Source organism: Arvicanthis niloticus, chromosome X (genome assembly GCF_011762505.2).
Source record: "Arvicanthis niloticus isolate mArvNil1 chromosome X, mArvNil1.pat.X, whole genome shotgun sequence".
In the NCBI taxonomy this organism is placed as follows: domain Eukaryota; kingdom Metazoa; phylum Chordata; class Mammalia; order Rodentia; family Muridae; genus Arvicanthis; species Arvicanthis niloticus.
Window position 1 is genome coordinate 16,527,727 of NC_047679.1, and position 25,284 is coordinate 16,553,010.

The window sequence follows — 25,284 nt, forward strand, 5'->3', positions numbered from 1 at the left end:
GGGCAATTCAAGTCTTCGTTGCCAGCAGTCCAATCCACTAACAAAACACCAATACGAATCAGCAGTGGCAGTTCAGTCTTCTTGGCAATCACCACTCATGAAATCAGCAAGGGCAGTTCAATCCAGAAGAAATGGCAAGGCTCTGCCCAACGGCCCGATTCTGTGGAAACCATAAGAAGTCACTGATATACCATGAGTTCTTTGACAAGTTACTGTCTATGAAGTCACGGCAGGCAAAGGTCAGCAACACAATGTTGCAAAGACTAGCAAGGCAGAGCAATGCAAACCAAAGTCAGAGCCTCCTCCCATTGTCTGTGCGGTCATATTTATATTCTTTCTAAACATCATGCATCCTCTCACATGTCTGCTTCAGCAAAACATCCTCTCACCTGTCTGCCCTAGCAAAACATCATATAACATAACCGAGTCTCCAAAGAAACCAGAAATTTCCACTTCATTGGTGGTTTTGTGGGACTCCTAACAGTGGGAGTAAGGTCTTTTTCTGATACTTTTGCCTGCTTTTGAGATCTCTGTTCTCCTACTGGGTTGCCTTGTCCAACCTTAATATGCAGGGAGGTGCCTAACCTTATTGCAACTTGATAGGCCATGTTTGGTTGAAATCCCTGGGACCCCTTCCCTTTTCTGAAGGGAAAGGGAGGAGGAGTGGCTGGGGAGGGAGAAGGTGGGGGAGAAGGAAGGGGGTGGGGCAGAGGAAGGAGGGGAAACTGGTCAGAATCTAATATATGGGAAAATAAATTAATTTTTAAAATGTAAAAATGAACACAAAAGAGTCCACTGTAACTGAAGTGAGTATATTAGGCCAGTGAGGAATGCTTTTTTTCCCCTTTTAGAATGTAGTCCCAGTGGCAGAACTGCCTTTTTCCCCCTCATGGTGTCTTTGAGACACTATGTATCCTACTCCTGACTAGCCTAAGATTGGCTATGTAAACCAGCATGGCTTCAAATTTGTTATCCTGCTTCTGCCTCCAGAACACTAGGGTCATAGTTGATGGGAATACTTCACATAGACTTTGGATTGTGAGTCTGGTACTGGTAGGATGGCTTAGTAGGTAAAGGTGCCATCACCAAGCCTAATGATCTGTTTGTTTGATTCCCAAAATCCACATGATGGAAGGTAAGAATCAAATCCTACAGTTGCCCTTTTTGACCTCACACAGTGCACACAGTGCACACACACACACACACACACACACACACGGTTAAAAAAGAAAGATTTCTAATCTGGTGCTAAATTCTTTGATAAAGTAGTGAAAATCAATATACTGGCTATCAACAACAAGAGTCCTTGAGGGACGTTTTCCTTGACAGGGACGTAGATGGGAAAATACATAACATAGAAAGAACATAATGCAGTTATAGGCAGAAAGTGAGGCTCAGATTTGGGGGCCTGAAGACTTTGGGTTGAGGGAAAATATGGATGGAAGACAGTTTAGATGTCCATCCTCAAGTTCCTAATTGAGTTCCTAATTGACTGAAAAGTATTCTAGGATGACCAGAGACCTGAGTTTTTAACAATTTCTAGATGAGGTCCAAGCTACAATGTGTGATCTGGGCATTGAACACAGAAACAGAGCAAAGGCTGAGCTGAGATGTCCTTGACTCTGAGTTTGTTGTTCGTTTCAGTTTCCTAAGGCCCGCCTCCTATCTCTATCTCCCAATGACATGCCCTGCACCCCGCATAAAAGTTTAATCCTGTCTGGCCTCTTTCTACCCTTGCTTCGACTTATTTCTCTCTCTGCTGTCTGTATTTCAGAATCTTCTTTTCTTCATTCTCAGCTGAGTATTCTGGAATCTGTAGCTGGGCTATTTGTAGCTCTATGGTAGAGTACTTGCTTAACAGGTACAAGGCCTTGGGGGTTGATTTCACCACTGAAAAACAATCAGGTTCTCTGCCCCTTTAATTGTCTATCTTGTAATTTTATCTTTTCCTAAATGAACCGTGTCCTCCTGGGAAGCATGGCCCTTGTATTACACCCTGTGGATGTCCAGGACCCGGTAGCACCGGACCATAGGAATCAGTTTGATTTACACTTGAAAGCTTTCCTGAGAAAGGGGCTCAGTTTCTGAAGGGACTCAGTTTTTATGTTCCCCCTGTCTTTCTTTGGTGGAGCTGTCTGGTCTGCCAAAAGATCAGCTAGAGAGTAGGATGAAGGAGTGATGATTTCATGCTGGTGCCACTAGGCTTTTCTACAAAGGAAATGTTCCTTAGTCTGGGATCGAAACTTTTCCAGTTCCAAGGTCCCGCGCAGCAGGCCACGCCCCTATCTATCCCACCCCCTCTGAGCGGCGACTGCTCCCTGCCCTTCCCCCAGCTCAGCCACCTAGTAGGCGGCTCTGCATCGGCCAATCAGCTAGCGCATGTGTAAAAGGCACTAAAAGCCGTCCTCTGGTGGCGAGGCTCCTGCAAGATGGCTGCGGCAGTTCGGAGCGTGAAGGTAGACTGTTCTGCTCTGTGCCTCTAACGTTTGTTTTTATGCAGGCTAGGACCGCGCGGGCAGGAACTAGAGAGGAGAGATCGGTGCCCAGAGAAAAGGGTTCTGCTAATCCAGGCGTGGTTTTGTGGCAGTTGGGCTCAATAGGTGAACAACCAACGATCAGCTGCATATGTATGTGAGGGTTCACAGAAAAAACATTCCTGGGATGAGACATGCCCCTTCCCCCCAGGTTTCGTCGTCTGAGGAGAGGAAGCACATTTAGACCGTCCCCACTTCTTCGCAGAATTCTAGAATTGGCAATTGAAACGGTGGGGGTGGTTTGGATAATAGCAGTTCACCTTGTACCTCTTCACAGGGCCTGGTTGCAGTAGTAACTGGAGGAGCCTCCGGCCTTGGCCTGGCTACGGCCAAAAGACTGGTGGAACAAGGGGCCACAGCTGTACTTCTGGATGTACCTAACTCAGAGGGTGAAGCCCAAGCCAAGAAGTTAGGAGAAAGCTGCATATTTGCCCCAGCAAATGTGAGTCATGACTTAGGGTGTGCACAAGGAAACCTGGGCGATTCCTTCCATAAGAGCCGTGTCTGGGGTCACATGGCTTAGCGGGTAAGGGCAATTGATACTGTCCATGACAGCCTCAGTTTGATCCCCGGGAACCAAATGGTATAAGGAAAGATCCAACTCTGACCTCCACACATGTGCCCTGGCGGGAACATTCCTGCACACACATGAGGGTGGGGAACCCATCTCCTTTCAGCTTTTGATAGGAGTCTTTGAGCACTGGAAGAATCCTGCAGTAAGAAAGCTAAAGCCAGGGCTCAGCACCATGGGGATGAGAGGATTGGACACAGCAGAATTTCCTGGAGAAGTCACGTACAGTTGGAATGCACATCTTGCCCAGACATTTTACATTTACAAAGTTGAAAACCTTAAACTTAGCAGGTAGGGATGTTTTCCTTTAAAGCTAGGTCATGTTCCTGTAATTTTCAGAACTGGATCATACAGCATCTGTATCAACAGAGTAACCAGGGCTGTATGAATCAAGAGAATACAGATTGGGAAATGTTTTACAGCACTTTTCTATAGTACCTACCATTTCCCCTTTCATCCTCATTTGTTTTATTACAACTCTTTCTTGGCCTCCCCTTTGCTCACACAGTTCTGTTCCCACCCAAGGCCTGGGTCTGCCCTCCTCTCTAGGTTTAGTGGTGTGTGTATGCTAAGAAAGAAATACCTTTCCTTCATTTCTTTCCTTCAAGGTGACCTCTGAGAAGGAGATACAAGCAGCCTTGACTCTAGCAAAAGAAAAGTTTGGCCGTATAGATGTGGCTGTCAACTGTGCAGGTATTGCAGTGGCCATTAAGACATACCACCAAAAGAAGAACAAGGTCCATACTTTGGAGGACTTCCAGCGGGTTATCAATGTAAGGCCTTGGTGGATCTCCACCGATAGGAATAAGGGGTATGTGGTGGTGGCACTCCCATAGCTTATAAGGAACAAAAGGCAGCCTCTACCCTAGATCCTACATCATGGTTCTACCATCCTCCAGGTGAATCTCATAGGCACTTTCAATGTGATCCGCCTGGTTGCTGGTGAGATGGGCCAGAATGAACCAGACCAGGGAGGCCAACGTGGAGTTATCATTAACACTGCCAGTGTGGCTGCCTTTGAGGGCCAGGTATGTGGACGGGGGAACTCTTAGCTGAATGACTTTTGGAGAATCTCCCACATATGTTCTCCACTTTTTCCAGGTTGGACAAGCTGCATACTCTGCATCCAAAGGGGGTATAGTGGGCATGACATTGCCCATTGCTCGAGATCTGGCTCCTATAGGCATCCGTGTGGTAACAATTGCTCCAGGTAGACATTTCTCTTGTCTTACCTTTTCGCCATACTAGGACTGGGTGGGACCTGTAGGCAGATGAGAGAAGGTGTCCACTACCTAAATGTAGCAGCTTAGCACTAAAGTGAGGAAGAACCAAGTAACTGAAAACAAGAACTCTGACTCCAGTACTCTTGTCCAGGTTTGTTTGCCACCCCACTGCTTACCACCCTTCCAGAGAAAGTGCGCAACTTCTTGGCCAGCCAGGTACCCTTCCCCAGTCGACTAGGTGACCCTGCTGAATATGCTCATCTGGTACAGACCGTAATCGAGAACCCATTCTTGAATGGAGAGGTCATCAGGCTGGATGGGGCCATTCGAATGCAGCCTTAAAGGACCAAGGCAGGAAAAACACCGGCTCCTTTTCAGTTTGAAGGAAAGCTAACAGTCACTTTGTAACTCTGTTCCACTCACCCACTGTGCCTAATAAATTCTCAAACCTACAGAGTGTGCGCAGTCTTGTGTGCTAGGGGAACTAAGATGTGGGAGAGAGGAAAGGCTCTGAGGTTGGATACATGAGCGCTCCAGTGTGGACTCTAAGAGGTGGTATCTCACACCCTTTGTGTACTGTTACCACACATGGTTGATTGTAGTGAACAATTTTATTACCTAGAGTAGACAGCAGAGGTTTGGGCTTAATTCCCTCCTACTGGGTAGAGATTACAAATAGGGGTATGCAGAAATTTTTTTGACTCTTGGCCACCTGTGAGAAGAAAGGCAACCATCCTGAGCTCAGCGGCTGCTGGTGTTGAACTGTAGGTAATAATGCGCAGTAGGTTGATTGGTGTAGATGACCGAATTCAGATAATTTTGCCTGTGAAAATTCAAAGGTCTCAGGTGATGTGTTTTCACCTCTCCCTGGTCCTTGTCATTCCTCCCCACTGCTACACCCTAGAACTCACCGAGCTTGCTGTTCCTTAGCTAGCTCCCGGTTGAAGGAGCCCAGTCCTCTTCGAAATTCTGCACAGAGTTCCCTCTCCTGTTCTTCCAGCTCCAGTGCTGCTTCAGCCAACCGTTTGCTTTGGCTTCCCCACTCTGCTTCCACGAGCTTGTCAGCTTGGCGCTGTGCTTTTTTTTCTTGTCGTTGAGTTTCTTGGGTTTTCCTGATGGCAGCTCTCTGCTCTGCAGTCATGCCCTTCCAACAATAGGGCAGGACCCGGTGAGGAGCATTGGGGCGTTGGGCAGCTTGAGGATTCTCTGTCAGCAGGTCACTGGTGACTTGTTTCTTGATCTCTGCGAGGTTGGCCTCCTGTTGCTGCTGCTGGGCACGGCGCTGCTGCAGGGCTTGCTTAGCTGCCTAGTAGGGCCCCCCAAATGTAAGCATTTGGGGGTCCAGCCTTAGGAAACTCACTTGAAGGGGTTAGAAAACTATAGCCCTACTCATCCCAGAGAGAAGGGAGAGACTTAGCATGGATTCTTACTGAATATACTGCCATGATGGAGGCGGAACAGCCAGGGAATTTCTCTGCACTTAGGAAGGCCTTACGCTGAGAGGTCAGAGATGAAAGGTCAATACCTGTTCTTAAAGCACCCTAGATCTGGGGGTAGGGAGGGGGCTTATGCTTATTTAATAGGATCTTAGGTGGAAGGATTAGGTAGATCAGAATGCTTGCACTGGTTTGACATGGGGTATAAGGAGAAAGATGTGGCGAAGGTTCCCCAGGACTTTGTTCAGGAATTGGGATGGGCTTAGTACACTGGATGGTTCAGGACATACCTGGGCTTTGTTGGCATTGGCCATAGCAGTCCTCATAGCTGCTCGACAGGATTCCTCCAGCCTAGCCAGTTCAGCAGCCCGCTTGTCTGCGGCTAGGCGCAGTTGGTCACTGAGCAGAGCTACACAGAAATACAGGCAGGGCGTTGGACTTGCCTATTCTAGTTCCCTTTCTGTGTTAGTTATTTGTTCAACGTACTTTGTATTTGTGTGTTTATATCTGAATGTTGAGCTTGTAGTGATAAGGAAGGAGTTACTCTTTGGGGTCAGGGGTGGGCAAAGCATAGCAACTTGGGTGACAATGAAGCTCTGTCACCTTTCAGTGGTGTGGCCTTAAGTAAATAATGTCGTTTCTTTAAGTCTCAGTCTTAAGGTTATTTGTTGGGTTCTAAGGATACTACAGAAGTAGATCCGGTCTCCCTGCCTAGTCCAGTGTAGTGGTGTATGCTTATAATTCCTGCTCTTAGGAGATGGAGGCAGGAATATTAGAACTTGAAGGTGATCCTTTCTTGGTTACATAGCAAGTTCAAAGTCTTAATACCACACACACACACACACACACACACACACTCCAAACCTCCTTCTCTGATAGGAGGGACAGATCCAATAATCAGACTACAACCTGGTAAGGCCAATGGCAGAGATGCTTAAAAGCATATTAAAGGTTTTGGGTGCTGAGGAAATCACATAGTGGTAGGAATATGTGCTTAGTATATAGGAAGTCCTAGATTCCATCTCCATCACCAAAACAACAACTATAAAAGTCAAAGTACAGAGATGAAGAAGAAAATGGCATGCCAGTCATGGCCACAGCATAAGCAGAGCTACTAAAGTTTCCCCCTTCAAGCCATACACTGGCTTCTTTGTTCTCAGGCCTTGTAAGACACTGGTGATTGGAAGGAGAAATGAGTAGAAAGACCTATATAGCCCTTGCCCTGGAAAGGTTTTCTCTAGTGTAAAAGAAAGATGTGGCCAGACTGTATCATAATAATAGTTGCTATTCTATGGGATGTAGATTATAATTGCTATTTTAAAGATGAAGAAACTGAGCTGTCAAGATGGCATATGCCTGAAACCCCAGTATTCTGGAGGCCAAGGAAGTAGGATTGCTGAGTTCCAGCCCAGACTAGGTTGAATATAAATAGCAAGACCCTGCCTCATGAAATGAAGAAAAGAAGACTCAATTATAGAGAGGAACATTCATTTGCCCAAAGCAGAAAGTAAGTAGAACTATAAACTGTTCCCCCCAGGGAAGTGCCAAGAAAGAAGTCAGGGAAGTTAGGCCTTGTACAGACTAACCTTTCTGCCTCAGCTGTATGGGGAAAGTACCTCCTCACCCAGACAGGATGAGCTTCCTGCTGTGCTACTTACCTGCTCTTACCTCCTCTTCTCTGGCTGCCTGTTGCTCCTGTAGCTGTCTCTCCAGGTTGTATCTCAACTGTTCCTGCTGCAATCTCACGTGGGAGGCCCTGTCCAGGTCCTCTCCAAGGAAGTACTGCATGCTGGCTGGGCCAAAGTGTGAATTATTCTCAAAACAAGAGACCTGAAACTCCTGGAGTTGGTCTGGATCCCAGAAGTCAAATTTGTATCCATTCTTGGATTGCTGCCTTTGTTCCCGAAAATCCTGTACTCTCTTGGATAGCCGGCATGCTCGTTCTGCCTCTTCTTTCTCTAGCATTTGTGCTACCAGATCATAGTGTAAGTGCTTGGTACCTAAGAGTGAATTGACAGGGACATGAAGACATCTAGAACAGAGCCCAATCAACGTCTGCTCCCTAGCCTCTTCCCAAGGTCATCTGGTATGTCTTATCCCTCAGAGCCCCGGGCTCTATTCTAAGGCAGAATTTCCTAACTTCAGGCCACTCTTTTTGTTTCACCCAGCCTTGAGTATTTACCATAAGCCATATCTTTGCTTCGTTCTGTTGCCTCCCGAAACTTTCGTTCCTCCACCTGGTAGTTGAGGGCTTCCACATCCACCTGTATCTCAAAGAAAGGAGCTAAGTTTAGTAGGGTCTTAACATATACACTGAATGCCCTAAAGGATGCTGTTTCGGAATTACTCTCTTCAAAGTCACCCTGTAACTCTTCAGGACCTACTGGATAAAGTTCTAACTCCTGAACGAAGCCTGTAAACACCTCTGTGGTCTAGCTGCTGCTTCTCTGTCTTTATCTCTTTGTTCCCCTTTCCCTGCCTCCTCTCACAGTAGTGTAAGGAACTGTACTTCTAGTTCTCTGCACATCTTCAGCTGTTTCAAACCCACAGCCTTTGCTCCAACTGTTTCCTCCCTTTGGAACAGTCTTTCCTTCCTCCCTTTATCATACGTCAGTTTAACCTTTAAGACTTGCTCAGGATGCCGGGTGGTGGTGGCACATGCCTTTAATCCCAGCACTTGGGAGGTAGAGGCAGGCAGATTTCTGAGTTCAAGGCCAGCCTGGTCTACAGAGTGAGTTCCAGGACAGCCAAGGCTATACAGAGAAACTCTGTCTCAAAAAACAAAAAACAAAAAAACAAAAACAAAAAACAAAAAACAAACAAAAAAAAAAGACTTGCTCAGGAAGCTTCTATCCTTATAATCTAGGACCCACTGGCCATATTGTATTGATGATAGCCTCTCTAGTATCTCCTCCACTAGGCTGTGAGCTATTTTAGGGGAGAAGCTAGGCCTTAGCTATCACTGTATTCCCCACTGCCCAACATAGTGCTTGGTCCACAGTAGGTCCCAAGGAAATTCTTACAACCAGAATCTCAATCAGACTACTCAAACTTTAGTTTGCTCATGGTCGGTAATAAGCTCTTGTTTTTTCAAAGTTGATAGCTCAATGCTTTATTTGGTCTCATTTTACAGAGGAGGACAAGAGAGGTTATGTACCATAAAGCCATACATATATAATAGCAGACCTGTCTTTGAACACAAGAATGGTGTCTTTCCTAGATCCTTTCTCTACCCACCCACTCAACAATTGTTTGTTTCTTAAAGCTATCAGTATTTTCCTTTTCATTATAATTCACTGAAAATATTTCAAAATAGTATGAAAGGGCATATAGTTTGGTCAAGAATAAACATCCCTTCAGTCCCTATCCCTCAGCTTGGTTCACAATTGTGAAGGTTAATATTGACGACATGGTTTGGTAAGATGCTTTCGTGGGTAAAGTTCAGGCCTGACAACCAAGTTGGATACCAGAGAGCTGGAAGGAAGTTATCTTTTGACCTGTATAGTCATATATGCATGCACTATTGTCCCACATGCCCCTCCCAGATAGATAAAAAGATACATAAAATATTGTTGGCGTGACAGCATCCAGAATCATTTAGGAGAGAAACCTCTGGACATGTCTATTTTAAGTGGGAAAACCTGCCCTAACTGTGGGCAGTACCATACCATGAACTGAATAAAAAGGAGAAAGTGAGCTGAACTCTGCTTGCTCAGTGTGGGTGCAAATTGACCAGCCACCTCCAGCTCTGTTCCTCCAATAATGGACTATATGCTCAAACTGAGCCAAAACAAACCCTCTCTTCCTTGTGTTTGTCAGGTATTTTATCACTGTAATAAGAGAAGCAACTGATATAACAATGTTATATTTTAGCCTTACAGAAATACCCTAGGTTTATGTAGTTATCAAATTTTCTTTATACCCTCTTATGGCTCCACATTGTTTTTCAAGAACCAGTTATAATCCAAGACCTGACCAAAGGAGAGCCAGCTGTCACCCCATCATCTCTCCACAATCCTGCCTCTCTTCCTAAGCTCTGCCCAAGCATATGAGGTTGGTTCCCCAGCTCTTGCCTTTCCAGTCCTAGGGCATGCTTGAGTCCAGAAGGGTTATAATGCACTGCTACATTCCTTTCTAGGCATAAGGGGCAAGTAATCTCAGTCTTGTAAAGTCCCCCATACCCACTCACCCCCATGACTCGGTTCCGCACATTGAAGAATCGGCATTGTCGTTCCTTTTCACGATTTCGTCTAGCCTCGATGGCTGCTTGTTCCTTGGGATCTGGTATAAGGTCTAACTTATACATCTGGAGCAATGAGAGATGGAATGACCCGTTAATGCTGACATTGTTTGACTATACCATGCCTTCATTTCTTTCTCATAATATCTCACTAGCTATGATCCTGGTTTTACTTTCTAATGTTTTACATCTTGATGACGTTTCATTATCTGCTGTCATCACACTAAGTCAAGCTTCAGTCTAACGTCAGACAATATTCCCAGAATCTCTGGTGGCCTTTGTTAATCCATGTTATAATTCTCTCTGCCCTGGCTACCATGGGGGATCTTTCTGAAAGCCATTGCATTCCTTAAGTTAAAGTGTTTGTTAGCAGGACCAGGTGCAGAGAATAACAGACTGCAGAATGCTCACCCCTAAGTGGGACCTCTATATCACATCCCTTCTTCATGTCTCAGTAATCATTGCAGAAGGAGTGGAAAGACTTAGGAGTCAGGGGTGGTGGATGAATACATGAAAATAGTGTTGTCTGCACATAGCAGGGGCAGCTGCATGTCAGGAGCCATAATGGGACAAGCTAATAATTAACAGATGATAATCCTGAAATGCTTGCCTCGGATTATTATATAATCTGTGACGAGTGTGCTCCATCCAGCAAGGCTGTGGAGATGAATTTTAGGAAAGATTCCTGCTATTAATATGCTTTTCCCATTATTATTATACATATTCAACAATCACTAAGTAATAGCACACCCCTTTGGAGCAGATCTCTGCAGATCCACGAAGATGTACTGTCCTGTAGTGATACTATATAAACAAATAGATGACTTCTTAAGTCTTAATGATGATCCTATAAGAATTCTTTTTTTTTTTTTTTTTTTTTTTTTTTTTTTTTTGGTTTTTCGAGACAGGGTTTCTCTGTGTAGTCCTGGCTGTCCTGGAACTCACGATGTAGACCAGGCTGGCCTCGAACTCAGAAATCCACCTGCCTCTGCCTCCCAAGAGCTGGGATTAAAGGCGTGCGCCACCACTGCCCAGCAAGAATTCTTAAAATTATATCAATGATTATTAAGCTCTTTTATAACGGGACTACTATTAAATCCCTCACGCATAGTCAAAACTACAATGAGAACTCTGCCAGTCTCCTGAGTGTCATCAGTTAATTGCAGACAGTAACCAGACTTTCTCCTGCTCAGACCACATTCCAATAAGCTGTAAAACAATTAACCAAGGGTCACTAAAAGGGAATTAATTATTTATTATAGGTACCAGGACAGAAGAGGAAATATTGCCTGGGTTTGTCTATACAAAACTTCACTAATTTCTTAAGTTATCGTTTCAAACTTTCAGTGAACCTGTGGAGCTAGACAGGTGATGAATGTCTAGCTAGATAATTACTCCTAATGGGTATTCATGTAAACATTCTGTGTTGTAAACTTCTATTTCAATTTATGATTTGAATTTTGGTGTGAACTTGTGATGAACTTTGTAACATGTGACCATGTACTCTGAAAGATGCATAAGTACTGAGGACAAAGACAAAGAATGAGTGAGTTAGTCAGTTAGGAGCCGGTAGTCTTTTCCTTTTCTTTTCCCCCTGCCTAGATTTTTTACTTTGTTAGAATCTTTTCTTCTTCCCCACTCAGGACTTTTCCACCTTTCCCCTCAGATAGCTTTCATAGGATACTTTTTACACTTAATAAACTCTATAGCAACTTTTCTAAGTGTCTTTTCTTTCTGTTAGAGCCCAGCAGTTCCTGCAGAGCTAGAACAAAGGCCACGTTGCCTAATCCTCTGCTGATAGGCTACAGGTGTTAATCACCCTAGCCTGCAGTCTCTTATCCTCAGAAGTTTTTAGGATGATATAAGGCTATTTACTTAAGTCCTTGCTGGTTTTAGGGCTGGGATACAAGTGCTAGTTTCTGACCACAGGATCGCTGACTGCAGGTCAGCTACAGTGGCATAGGGCTGCCTCAAGAAGAACCGGACAGAGGAGGGAAAGAAAGAAGCAGCAGCTTCTCCCCTCTCACCCACGCCGGGCTGCCCCCGCCCCCCGCAGCTGCATGTGTGAACTCACAGATTTTGTTAGCACGCACAAACCTTGTGTAAGCTCAAACCAGCCTGTATCCCAGCACGCAAAGAGGAATGGGGCATGAGCCCCTACCCTTAGTGAAAGAGCTGTTGGCAATGGACAGCTGCTGGTAGGGGAGAGCCCACTCTCATTTTTTTTTCTCTTTAAGACAGGGTTTCTCTGTGTAGCCCTGCTATCCTGGAACTCGTTCTGTAGACCAGACAGGCTGGCCTTGAATTCAGGGATTGCCTGCCTCTGCCTTCTTTGCCTGGACTAAAGGTGTGTACCATACTCTGCAAGCCCACTTTTGAGTTGACCATGTTCCAGTAGAAGGCCACAAATCAAATAAGTTGTCAGCACAAATTAGACTTGATGGGTGAAAAAAAATAAAGAGCACATAAAGTTGGGTGGGCAGGGAAAGGGGCTGGGTCTGAGAAGGGTTGGAAATGGGGTGGCTGTGATCAAAACACATTGTACAGAATTCCCAAAGGACTAATAAAATCAAAATCTTTGTAAGCAGCTTTAAAGTAAATGTCTTCCAAGTGTTTAAAAGACCAGAAAACTTTAACAGATTTTGCATTGTGGGGAGTACTTTGAAAAGAGACAAAGACACTTCAATGGGACCAATAATGTCTATATGTTGAGGGTTTTTTTTTTCTAACAGTATTTCACTGTGTCACCCAGGGTTGTTTGAAGTTGTAATACTTTACCAGTCTTTAGGTACTAAGATTGTAACTACACCTAAGTTGCAGAGTTTATCCATTGATCTCTATTTTATCAGGCTTCCAAACTTAGATATGGGCTATATATTTTTTCCTTGTTTATGCCAACTAGTTCAGTTATAAAGTGGTTATTGGAAGTTATAGAAGTGGATTCTGTGAAGAGACGCTAGTGTGGCTGGAGTACTATAACCAAGATATAGTGGCATGAGACTAACTGAAAAGTGTGTGGGGACTAGCTCTTAAAAGCCTATAGTAATGGGTCTGAAGTGTGATAAAGTGCTTGTCCAGCATAAATGAAGCCCTGGGTATAATCCACAGTACCATGTAGTAGACCTGGACTGAGTAGTGCATACTTATAATCTCAGCACTTGGGGGAAGTGGAAACAAGATCAGAAGTTCAAGGTCCTCTTCAACACAGAAGAACTAGCCTCAAGAAAATTGTATCAAGGGCTGTGAGATGGCTCAGTGGGTAAAGGTACTTGTTAACAAGCCTGATGATGCTGGGCAGTGGTGGGATTAAGGGCACACCTTTAATCCCAGCACTTGGGAGGCAGGCGGATTTCTGAGTTCGAGGCCAGCCTGGTCAACAGAGTGAGTTCCAGGACAGCCAAGGCTATACAGAGAAACCCTGTCTCAAAAAACAAAAACAAAAAAAAACAAAACAAAACAAAACAAAACAAAGCCCAACCAACCAACCAAACAAAAAACAAAACCCAAAACAAACAAACAAACAAACAAACAAACAACAAGCCTGATGATGTGAGTTTGATCCCTGGTCCCACATGGTAGAAAGAGAACCAACTCCTATAAGTTGTCCTCTGACCTCCCATGTTCTCCTACCTGCCCTGCCCTCCCCACCCCTGCTAAATAAAATGTAACAAAAAATTTGTTTTTAAACCATCTCCAAATATGACCCTGGTATGAGTTTGGATTTCAATGTAATGAGAAGTTAGTGGAGGATGTCAAGGAGGTAAAATGAGAGAAATAGAAGATTTATATTTTAACCTTTCCCTGCATCCACATGTCAAAACTGGGCTTCCCAAAATATGAATGAATATGGGCTGATGATCTTACTAGGTAGTAAGTAATAAAATAAAGGGGAAATGGTATTTCAGAAAAGAAAGCTGCTTGTTTGTATGACGAATGGGCAACAGGAAACAATATAGAGGAAGCTAGAAGGCCAATGTGAAGACCAAAAATAAGGATAGTGGCTTTGAGTAAGGATCTTTTAAAGAAGAGAAATGGCTCATCATTAAAGGTTAGACTCACACCTAAAAAAATAGAATGAGGTAAAGGCTGGGTTAAAGAATCTTTCCAGGTTTATAAAGCCTTTGATGTAACATTTAAAAAATAGTATAAAAGCAAAAAGGAGAAGGAGGAATGGGATAGGGGTTTTCTAGGGAGGGGAAATGGGGGAAAGGATGGCATCTGAAATGTAAATAAATATCCAATAAAGATAAAAAAAAAAAAAAAAAAAAAAAAAGAATCTTTCCAGGGCTGGCAGTGATGGCTCAGAGGGTAAAGGCAAGCATGAGGACCTGAGTTCAGATCCCTAGTTCGCTGAGACCCATTTTGGTCTTCTGCTTTCCAGAACTCTATGCAAATAAGTTTTTACTAGTTTATTAAGTTTGGGGTGATTTGCTGGGCAGTGGTGGCTTTAATCCCAGCACTTGGGAGGCAAAGGCAGGCGGATTTCTGAGTTCAAGGCCAGCCTTGTCTACAGAGTGAGTTCCAGGACAGCAAGGACTACACAGAGAAACCCTCTCTCGAAAAACCAAAAAAAAAAAAAAGTTTGGGGTGATTTATTATAGCAGTAATATGAAACTAGTATAGCTTCTCAGCCAGTATTTATTGCAAGATGGACTTAGCTTATCTCTAGCCATCAGCCCTCTGTAACTATTGAGTAGTCAAGTGAGATACAGTGGGGTGAAATCAAATACAATATTCAAATCACAAAGGGGCTGGGGAGATGGCTCAGTGGTGGAAAAGTGCTTTCCACCAGGCCTGTTGAGTTCCATCCCTTAGTTGCACATGATGGAAGGAGAGAACCTTTGCTCCACATGGTGAAAGAGAACTCACCCTTGTAAGTAGTTCTCTTACTTCTACACACACACTCACATAATAGAAAACACAGTAGTGGTCACCTCTGTGTGTGTGTCTGTGTGCATGTGCACTTATACCACAGTGTACTTGTGGAGGACTTAGGACAACTTGCTGGAGTTGGCTTTCTCCTTCCACCATGTGGAATCCAGAGATCAAACTGAGGTCAGGCCTGGTTGCAAAAGCTTTTACCTGATAAGCTGTCTTATCAGTCCATAATTACTGATTTCAATAGAATTTTTCTTTATTGTTAATGAGGTCTCACACCTTTTCGTGTGGTCAACCATTTTGTTTATTGCTTTGTATACTGCCCGCTCATCTTGTGTTCATTTTAGAGATGTTTTGCATTCAAAATCTTTACTTTTCACAGATATATTAAAATTATACATATTTGTTGGATACTTTGTTTTAATACATACATATTTTATCTTTCATTCAAATTAGGGTAAATCTATCTCCTTAAACGTTTTTATTTATTTTTTTCCAAGACAGGGTTTCTGTCTGAGGTCCTAGAACTTTCTCTGTAGACCAGGCTGGCCTTGAACTCAGAGATTTGTCTGCTTCTGCCTCTGGTGCTGGGATTAGATGTGTGCTCCACCATGGCCCAGTAAGTGTTCCTATCCACCGAGCCCTGTTCTAGCCCTCATTTCACATCCTAATGGTGAATTTTGGTAAACTTCAATTTAGTCACATTTGCCCATATTTTTCTTTGAAAGAAGTGTTTCTAGTTATTGAAGAAATTTCTTGTAAGATATGATGGCTCAAACCCATAATCCCAGCAGTTGGGAGGCTGAGGTAGGACTGTTAAAATTAGAGGGCAATCTGGACTAAATAGTAAGTTACAGGCCATCATGGACTATGGAGGCCCTGTTTTAAAAAAAAAAATCATGGGTGTTCCCAGAAGAGATGAGTTATTAAATAAAAATCTCAATGCCAAGTTATTGGTTAGGAAGGTTCCCAGAAGCATCTAAAACATAGGCTACTGCTGTTTTTTCTTGGTTGTTCACCATAACTAGATGGTAAGACATCTTACACTTAGCTGCTGAGAATAGAGAAATCTGGAACTGACAAGGCAATTTCCTTCATGCTGACTAGCTTTCATAGTTCCAGAAGGTGCTACCCAAGCCACTAGGGTAGAAAAGACATCTTACCCAGCAGTGGACCCCGCATGCTATAATACCAACCTTCCAGGTAAGATGTGCCCACTGATGTTATAATGGCATGACTATTATAAGGTGTAACCAACCACTCTGATTAGATTTGAGACTTGGTTCTGGTCCACAAAAGGAAATTCATGCCCAGTACTGTAAATCTGATCAAAAGTCCATGTCTGGGGAGGTCATAGGCCCTAGGGGGAGAACCTACTAGTACTGTTTTACTAAATGGTCATTTTTGTCAAACTACCTTCTAAATATCTGTATTTATATTCATAGTTTTATATTCATAGTTTAGTGCTGCTCTTAACTGTGGTCCAAGGAGCTTCTTCTTGCTATAGGCAAGTTTATGCAGAAGCTCATAACTGCTCAAACTGCTGAGAATAAGTGACTATTGAGTGCTTAGCCCTAAATGAGTTGTGTGTATCACCACTACTTCAAAGTTGAGGGGCCTGTAAGTTAGAAGGAATGGATAGAATGGAAAGAACTGGAGGATGGAGAGGTGTACCGTGAAATGTTTTTAGACATGGCAGAGCCATGCACTCATGAATTCACAGCAGCTGTGGTTACCTGTACAAGACCTGTAAAAGAGCAAGCTAGTGAACCTTCCAACATGGATGGGTGAGCAGCTCACGAGGCTCCAGCCCAGTTGAAGTGCTATTAGAAGTGGATACCTGCTGAGCAAGAGCCAATTTTCTTGCAGGTGCATATTTTGCACATGTGGGTAGTATTAATTGGACTCTGAATCACGCAAAAAAAGTGTGGGATATGATGGGGGTTTAGAGGACAGAGATTTTGATATGAGGGTGGATATGATCCATAGTCACCGGTACATATATGAAAGTATAAAAGAATAATAAAAAACTGGCCAGGCAGTGGTGGCACTTGGGAGGCAGAGGCAGGTGAATCTCTTGAGTTTAAGGCCAGTCTGGTCTACGTAGTTCCAGAACAGTTAGGATAATGCAGAGACCCCGCTCGCCCCCCCCACCCCCCCAAAGAATAGAAATATTAAAACCCAACCAACCAAACTACAACAGTAAAACAAAATCTCTCCATATTCTAAAGTCATAAAGATACTCTCCTATATATTTTACAATTCCTAAAGTTTTGCCTTTATTATTTGTTTTGAATCCATTTGAAACTGGATTTGCATATATTTAGAGCCAGGGCTCCTGTTTAATTTTCTCCCAAGCTCCATCTAATCTTTGAAAATTAAATAGTAATTAAAAAATTATATTAAATTATATATATATTATATATATAATATATATATATATATAATATAATAATATAAAAATTATATTAAATAAAATTAAATGAGATTGCTGGACTTTGGTGATTTTACTCCCTCATGTTGACTGATGTTTCCCAAAAGAGCTTCATTCTGGCTTTCATATCAGATTCTATCAACTGAGCTTTCTCACTTTCCTAGATTCTTTTAGGACTCTTCCCAGCTTTTAGACATTATTTAAAAATAGTTACAGGAATAGGACTAGAGAGATGGCATGGTGGTTAAGAATACTTCCAGTTCTTTCAGAGTACCAGCATTCTCTCAGTACTCATGTTAGGTGCTTCACAACTACCTGTAACTTCAGCTCCAAGGGATCTGATGCTTTGTGTCTGTGGCGTGTGCACACATTGATGACACCTGTGCTTGCACACAGTTACAAAGCCAGGCAGTGGTGGCACACACTTTTGATCCCAGCACTCAGGAGGCAGAGGCAGGTGAGTCTCAGAGTTCGAGGCCAGCCTGGTCCACAGAGAAACTCTTGAAAAAAAAAAAAGATAGTTACAGGAATAGCTGTGGAAACCAGCAGACTCTTTCTGTATCTAACTCTGAAAATGGCACTAACTCCCGCCTATAAAGACAATGTGTTGTCACAATATAAGGTCACTAAAGGGGGATGATTCAGGAGACACCCTGGGCTGCTAAGATGACTAAGGTGATAGAAGGGGAATGAAAGGACAAAGAAACAGGGCTGGAAAAGAAATGGAGAAGGGCAGGGTATAAAGGAGAAAGACACAGAAAGGTTAATGAGGGAGGAAGACAAAGAAAAAGAGTGAAGAGGAAGATGGGGATAACAGGAAGGTGTCATAGAGGTAAGAAGCAATGGGAATATGGGGAAGAAACTGATGTAAAAGGGAGGGGCAGAGCTGGAGCACTGGCTTTAAGGACCCAGACCCCTGGTGTTCACACAAGATACCTTTCTCAGTACAGAATTCCAATTTTGAAGCTCTTAGGTGGATTGGGACCAAGTTGGCTCTTGGATTTACACCGGCAGTCTTTAAATTCTGCTTGGAAAAATAAGAGAGAAGCAGACGATAGGGGCAGTATTTCAGAACAGTCATTCTTCCCAACTTATATTTCTGTTGTCTAGTGGTACCCTCATCGTCCTTCACACTCCAATCTTACCTCACCTAAGTCTTCCCTTAGATCCCTCTTCCAGTCCAAACTGCCCACCCTTCCGAGGGCGCCTTCCCATTCCCGGCTGAATCTTTGCTGGAGCGCTTCTCCCCCTCCCTCCTGTTGGCTAGACTACAAACTACAGCTAAGTGTCTGCATCCCACTCTCTGGCAGAACCTTGTAGTGACTTCTGACTTTTTCAGTAAGCGTGGGTCTAGTCAGGCCCCGCCTGCCTTCTCCAATTTCCCCAAAACGATCAGAGCCCTCCGAAGCACTAACGCTTCCCCAACGTAGTTGGCGGAGGTTTCTACAGTTGCGGAGTAACTACAAAGGGGGGCGGGGCCTAAGCGCCCAGCACGTGCTCCCGCGGGGCAACAAATCAACAAAAGCTTATTTCAGGCGGAAGTGACCGCTTTTGGTCCCGGAAACAGGAAATAATGATTGGCTTGGACTTATTATCGCGAGGCTTACTGTACACCCGGCTTGCACTGCGCTATTTCCCGCGCGGGCTAACCTCGGTTCCCAGGAGTAAGGCGCGGCCTCTCCTACGCCAGCGCTGCTGCTATGGGTTTCCTGAAACTGATTGAGATCGAGAACTTTAAATCGTACAAGGGTCGACAGATTATCGGACCGTTTCAGAGGTTCACCGCCATCATTGGACCCAATGGCTCTGGTGAGATTAAAACCTGCTGTGGCCCTGCGTGCGTCCCGGTCCGGTTCCCCTGCCTGTCGCTAGAGTAGTACAACCTAACCCCTATGCAACCTGAGACATTGTGAACCCTAAAATGTTCCTTGATCCTTTTGGTGGGGCTTCGATTTGAACTTGCTTTCCCTTTTGGCATACGCTTAACTCGAGCCTCTTCCCAAATGTCAGTTGGCCGAGTTATGTGCCCTTTTGTCATACGCTTAACTCGAGCCTCTTCCCAAATGTCAGTTGGCAGAGTTATGTGCAGGCCCCTTGCCTGGCATGAATGGTATGGGCCGAACTGTGCGTTGCCCCGCCCATTACCCCTCCCGCCAAAAGAGGCGTTCCTGGAACTTGCTGCCAGTTGTTTGGCCCCGGGCTTCCTTCCGGTCTGTATTGTTCCACCTTCCTAAATCTTGTTTGACACCCCAGGGAAAATTTGGGAACCGTAACTCTGCATTGACATTTGGTCCCAAGTAGTATACTTTGTGCTTTTCTCAGCCCTCACCACACCCGCGCCTCGCATTAGAACGCTCCGATTCCTTTCCCCCCCCCTTCGGTAGATTGACTTGTGGCACTTTTGAATTTTTGACCCAGCTCAGCGTGAGATTGCGACACTCCCCCCCCCCATACTCCCTACACGCCAAAGAGATTGTTGTCTTAATTTGCCCCTTTCCTATCAGGAAAATGTAAATAAGCTTGTCAAATTGGTGGAGTGTTTTGGGTTTTATCAGTTAAGTTTATGCGGGTGGGGGAGCAAATCCGAGATCGCGGGAAATTTACCGCGGGAAACTTACTCTAGAGGAGAGGGAAGATAAAGTACAAAGAAGATAATACTTAGGCCGTTATAAATTTTTTGTAGAAAAGGGGTTAGATTGGTAAGTTAGATTGACATTGGTAGTAAGTAAGCCTACTTTTTTATATTAAAGCCTACTATTTCATATCTTAATTTTGCCGTATAGCTTGTGAGTTCCTCTCACCGATCTCTAGAAATGTTCATTATGAATCTTTGCTGTGTTCCTCCACTCCAGAGATATTCTAGTTTACTCATTTTCTAGCCTGCTAGGCACCCTTGCCTTGAAGTAGCTCATGGCGAATACCTTCACTGGACTCTTGCTTGCCTTTTGTACTCTGCCTGGAGCAGTGTTTTCTAACAGCCATCCACTCTCTCTGGGGTTGGTCCTGTGCATTGTAGAATGTTTTCCTGCCTTCTACCCACTAAATGGCAGCACCTCCACTCCCAGAAATGCCCATCAAAAATGTGTTCAGACAATGTCAGAGTCCTGGAATGCGGGTGGAGGTGGTAATGACAGGTTACTTCCCCCAACTATAGTTTAAGAACCACTGGCCTAGAGGATTGATGCTTTGGGTTCTACTAAATTTCTTAGAATTTTGGTGTTGTGACTCTTGTAGAAAATGCTTGGTCATACCACTTGTTGAAATCCGGTCCCCTCAGCATTGTTAGAATTAAAATCCAGATGTTTGGAACAGGCCCTTGGCCTGGGTTCTTACCTCTCTCTCTCTCTTTTTTTTTTTTTTTCAGACAGGGTTTCTCTGTGTAGTCTTGACTGTCCTGAGACTTCCTCTGTAGACCAAGGTGGCCTCAATCCCACAGAAATCCACCTGCCTCTGACTCCCTAGCGCTGAGATTAAAGGTGTGTGTCACCACTGTCCCACCTTTTGTTTTTTTGAGATAATATCTTATGGCCTCAAAAGATTAATCCTCTTGCCTCTACCTCCCAAGTGCTGAATTTACAGCTGTGTTCTACCGCATCTGCCTTCTACCTCTGCATACCCTTCAAAGCTTGGCACTATGAAGCATTTCTTGACCTCTGATTCCCACTTTGTAAATTTACACATTTATGGTACACTTTTTTCATCTTCATCACTAGTCCATGTGTGTTCTCAAGATGCTATTCCTTGAGATATTTTATTGGTATATAGTTCACATTTTCACATTAGAATAATGTTTCCAACATTGAATGACTGTAGTAAAAGAGGCTTGTAGTTGTGATTGTGAGGTGTGATCCTTGAAAATCAAAGGAGAAGCCCAAAGGTTGGCAATTGGTGCTTACAAGACTAAATTCCAATTTATGTGACTTACTAGTTCTGCAACTGGAGAGACAGTTGACTCTGGATTGAATAATGATAGATGTGTCATTTATTGAGCACCACATAGATCTTGGTTTTTGTTGTTGTTCATTTGTTTGTTTTTAAGATAGGATCTCATATCCCAGACTGGTTTCAAACTCTGGTTCAAGGATGACCTGATCTTCCTGCCTCCATCTTCAGAACAGCTGTGTACTTCCACACCTGGTTTACTTGAGAGTTTGGGTTTGAGCTTAAGGCCTTGTACATGCCAGGCAAGCACACTCTCAGCTGGGTCAAGTCCCCAGCCCTTCAAGGTTTATTTTTTTAAGGTTTTTAACAAACACGTATCAGAATGAAGGACAGTGTGCTTAAAGCCTGATGACACAGGGAGACTGTTTTGTCATCCTGTCAGTTGAAGTAAAGGACTCACTGACAAATATAACTTAAGGAATGACTAGGTTTCTTCCTCTTTAAAGCAGAGGAAATACCTATTTCCTAAGGCTTTTGGATAAGCTAAATTGGGTAATTAATGTGAACCTGACTCACAAACTTGCATGAATCATGTGAGGCAGTATGCTTAAGCAGGTAGCTGATTATGCATTGGTATTTTAGCAAGTATTAAAGAGCCCAGGGTGCTGTCAGACAAAAGAGAAGGCTGAGGAGATGGCCTTGTCTGTAAGGTGCTTGCCACATAAGCATGAAGACCTGAGTTCAGCACCCACTTAAAAAGCTGGGTGTGGTGGTATATACCTAGAACCCAACACTGGGGAGGCGGAGACAGGAGGATGCCTGGGGCTTGCTGATTAGTCAATATGGCCCAATCGCTGAGCTTTCAGGCCAACAGATCTTGTCTCAAAAAATAAGGTGGGCAGTTATCAAAAAAAGATACTCAGCATGAACCTCTCGCCTGTGCGCGCGCACACACACACACACACACACACACACACACACACACAAATTGGATATTTGAAAGAAGCTGCATATGTTTAAAATAGTATAATTTTTATCATTTTGATAATAGATTTTAAAAGTTCCAGAACCTGATACTCACTAGTTGTGATGGCATACACCTATAATCTCCTTATTTGTGTGGCTGATAGAAGAAGATTGCTATGAGTTCTAGGCCAACCTGGACAGCATAATGAGGACCAGGGCTGCATGGTAGAACACTGTATCAAAAAATCAAAAACTTAGTACTGGTTTTGTTACTCTAAGTTTGTTTGCTTGGTAATTTTTTTTTCCTCCTTGTTTGATCAAGAGACAGGACCTAGTGTCTTCAAAAAGTACAAAAAAAAAAATTCTAAGTACATGACTCAGGAATATACCAAGTATATTTTCTACTTTTTAATTTTTTTTTGAGACAGGGTTTCTCTGTGTAGTCCTGGCTGTCCTGGAACTCACTCTGTAGACCAGGCTGGCCTCAGAAATCCGCCTGCCTCTGCCTCCCAAGTGCTAGGATTAAAGGTGTGCGCCGCCACTGCCTGGCTATTAGTTATTTTAAAAATGACTGTGTGTCTCTCTCTCTGTGTGTGTGTATCAGAAGTTGGTGTTAGGTGTCTTTTCTTTTTTTTTTTTATAACTACCTTATTTATTTATTTATTTATTTATTTATTTATTTTAAGGCTGTTTCTCTGTATAGCTCTGACTGTCCTGGAACTCACTCTGTAGACCAAGCTGGTCTCAAACTCAGAGTTCTGCCTGCCTCTGCCTCCTAAGTGCTGAGATCAAAGGCATGCACCATCAGTCTGACAGCTCCAGCATATTTTTTGAGACAGGATGTCTTACTGGCCTAAAGGTCACCAACTGGGCTATAGATATTGGTTGGCCAGCAAGCCCCAGGTATCCTCCTGTCTCCACTTCTCCAATACAGCACAATACCTAGCTTTTAAGTGGGTACTAAGAGTCCAAACTCAGGACTCATGCTTGTATGGCAAGCTTGGTGCATGTATGGAGGTCAGAGAACAGCTTTGCAGGAGTGAGTTCTCTCCTCCTATGTGGATCCTAGGGATCAAACTCAGGTTACCAGGCTTCATCTGAAGCAAGTGCCTTAATCTGAAGAGCTATCTCACCAGCCTGTTCATAGGTTTTCTTACTCTTTTGCTTCTCCCCAAGTTTTGTATTGTCTGAGCTCTAGTATAGCCAGGACTGTATAGACAGTCAGTCTGTCTGTCTGTCTGTCTGTCTGTCTGTCTTTCCTCCCCCCTTTCTCTCTCTTTCATGTGTGTGTGTTTAACCATTTGAAAATAAATCGAAGACAACATTTCACCTTTAAGTGATTTAGCATTCATATAAAATCATCATTTTATTTTACCACTATTTTCTCTTGTCATCATGTACCTAGTTTTTTTCAAGTTTCTATACTTGCTCAGTTTACCTAATATATATTCAAGTTTCCCTAATTACTTTGCAAAATGTCCATGCTTTCTTGGCAGGGGCTTGGGGGAGGGGAACCAGAGTCCAATCAGAGTTATGTTCTCACGTTAGGTGGGGTGTCCCACACACTTGTAATTCTAGCAATTGGAGGCAAGATGCTTGTGAATGTGAAGCCAGTCTGGACTATGTAGATATTTTTTTTCTCTAAAAATAAATAACCTATAACATCCATGTTCTATTTGCATATATCCCAGTAATGTTCTATATTCATTTTAAACATTGACTTTATTTAGCAGTGATGATGGGACCTAGGGCCTTGTGTGTGCCTACTGAAGTTCTACCTCTTAGCTAAACTCCTGGGACAGGTAGTGAGGGTTTGTTTGAACATTTCACAGTCATGTCTTGTTTTAGCTCATTGTAAAGCTAAGGGAGGCCTTGAGCTCTTTAAAGACAAAATTTAACTTTTATGTGTCTTTTGCCTGCATATGTCTGTGTACCATGTGTTTGCCTAGTGCTGCTGGAGGCCTGAAGAGGATGTGTTATTCCTTGAAACTGGGGGTTCAGACAGGTGCCTGCTATCATGTAGGTGCTAAGAACCAAACCTGGTACTTTGGAAGAGCAGCCAGTACTCTTAACCACTGAGCCATCTCTCCCAGTTCTAATCTTGAACTCTTAATCCTTAATCCTCCTGTTTCAGTCCCCTGAGGGCTGGGTCAAGGTTGGGAGCATGCTACAACACTGGTTTCCATATAGTCTTTCCAGTCTTTTGAAGGGTTTTACCATTACACCCAGCCTCACAATTTATTTTTATCTTATGATTTCCTTGTATTGTTTACCAGGTTGGTTTATTTGCAATATTTCCTAGAAATTGAAGTGTGGTTCTAATGGCTTACTTAGATTCAGGTTAAATACTTTTTGGCAAGTTATTTCATAGCCAATGCTTTATGCTTTATATTGTATTATAAGGAACATGCCCTTTAGAAGATGCTCCAATATATAACAAGGACATATGCTCCACTATGTTCATAGCAGCCTTATTTATAATAGCCAGGAGCTGGAAAGAACCCAGATGTCCTTCAACAGAGGAATGGATACAAAAAATGTGGTACATTTACACAATGGTGTACTACTCAGCTATTAAAAATAAAGAATTTGAGAAATTCTTAGGTAAATGGATGGAACTAGAAAATATCATCCTGAGTGAGATAACCCAATCACAAAAGAACATGCATGGTATTTACTCACTGATAAGCGGATGTTAGCCCAAAAGCTTGAAATAGCCAAGATTCAACTAACTGACCACATGAAGCTTATGAAGAAGGAAGACCACGTGTGCATGCCTCGGTCCTTCTTGGAAGGAGTGACAGAATGCTTAAGAGAGCAAATATGGTGACAAAGTGTGGGACAGAAAGTCAAGGAGGGGCCATTGGGACACCACTCTACCTTGATATCCGTCCCATGTGCAGTCACCAAAGATAGACGCCGATATGGATGTCAGGAAGTGCATGCTGACAGGAGCCTGATGCAGCTGTCTCCTCGAAGGTCTGCCAGAGTCTGACATACCCAGAGGCGGATGCTCGCAGCAACCCGACCCATTGATCTGATCAAGGGTTCCCAATGAAGAAGTTAGAGGACTGAAGGAGCTGAAAGGGTTGGTGGCCCCAAGAGGAGAGCAACAGTGCC

The 25,284-nt window shown here is 43.5% G+C and overlaps 3 protein-coding genes across 4 annotated transcripts in view; 2 read left to right on the forward strand and 1 right to left on the reverse strand.

Moving 5' to 3' along the window:
* Positions 1–2,302: 2,302 nt before the first annotated feature.
* Hsd17b10 (hydroxysteroid 17-beta dehydrogenase 10) lies at positions 2,303–4,780 on the forward strand. The gene is made up of 6 exons (XM_034484761.2): positions 2,303–2,456; positions 2,812–2,976; positions 3,714–3,878; positions 4,005–4,133; positions 4,207–4,315; positions 4,480–4,780. Exons 1-6 carry the CDS (start codon positions 2,430–2,432, stop codon positions 4,668–4,670), a joined length of 786 nt encoding a protein of 261 aa, XP_034340652.1. The 5' UTR covers positions 2,303–2,429; the 3' UTR covers positions 4,671–4,780.
* Positions 4,781–4,920: 140 nt separating this feature from the next.
* On the reverse strand, positions 4,921–18,774 carry Ribc1 (RIB43A domain with coiled-coils 1). Of its 2 annotated transcripts, none has more exons than XM_034485678.2 (8): positions 18,630–18,774; positions 18,253–18,340; positions 9,954–10,070; positions 7,947–8,028; positions 7,423–7,764; positions 6,055–6,173; positions 5,240–5,634; positions 4,921–5,151 (listed from the first exon to the last, which is right to left on the reverse strand). In XM_034485678.2, the coding sequence occupies exons 3-8, from the start codon at positions 10,068–10,070 to the stop codon at positions 5,070–5,072; spliced, it is 1,137 nt and encodes a 378-aa protein (XP_034341569.1). In that variant the 5' UTR covers positions 18,253–18,340; positions 18,630–18,774; the 3' UTR covers positions 4,921–5,069. The 2 variants fall into 2 exon arrangements, with proteins under 2 accessions (XP_034341569.1, XP_034341568.1); XM_034485677.2 differs by having other exon boundaries at positions 18,462–18,701.
* Positions 18,775–18,863: 89 nt separating this feature from the next.
* The window catches only part of Smc1a (structural maintenance of chromosomes 1A), a 45,082-nt gene continuing 38,661 nt past the window's right edge, over positions 18,864–25,284 (forward strand). The window contains exon 1 of the mRNA XM_034485095.2: positions 18,864–19,125. Within this exon, the coding sequence (XP_034340986.1) occupies positions 19,017–19,125 (109 nt within the window). The 5' untranslated portion in view covers positions 18,864–19,016. The remainder of the gene's footprint in view (positions 19,126–25,284) is intronic.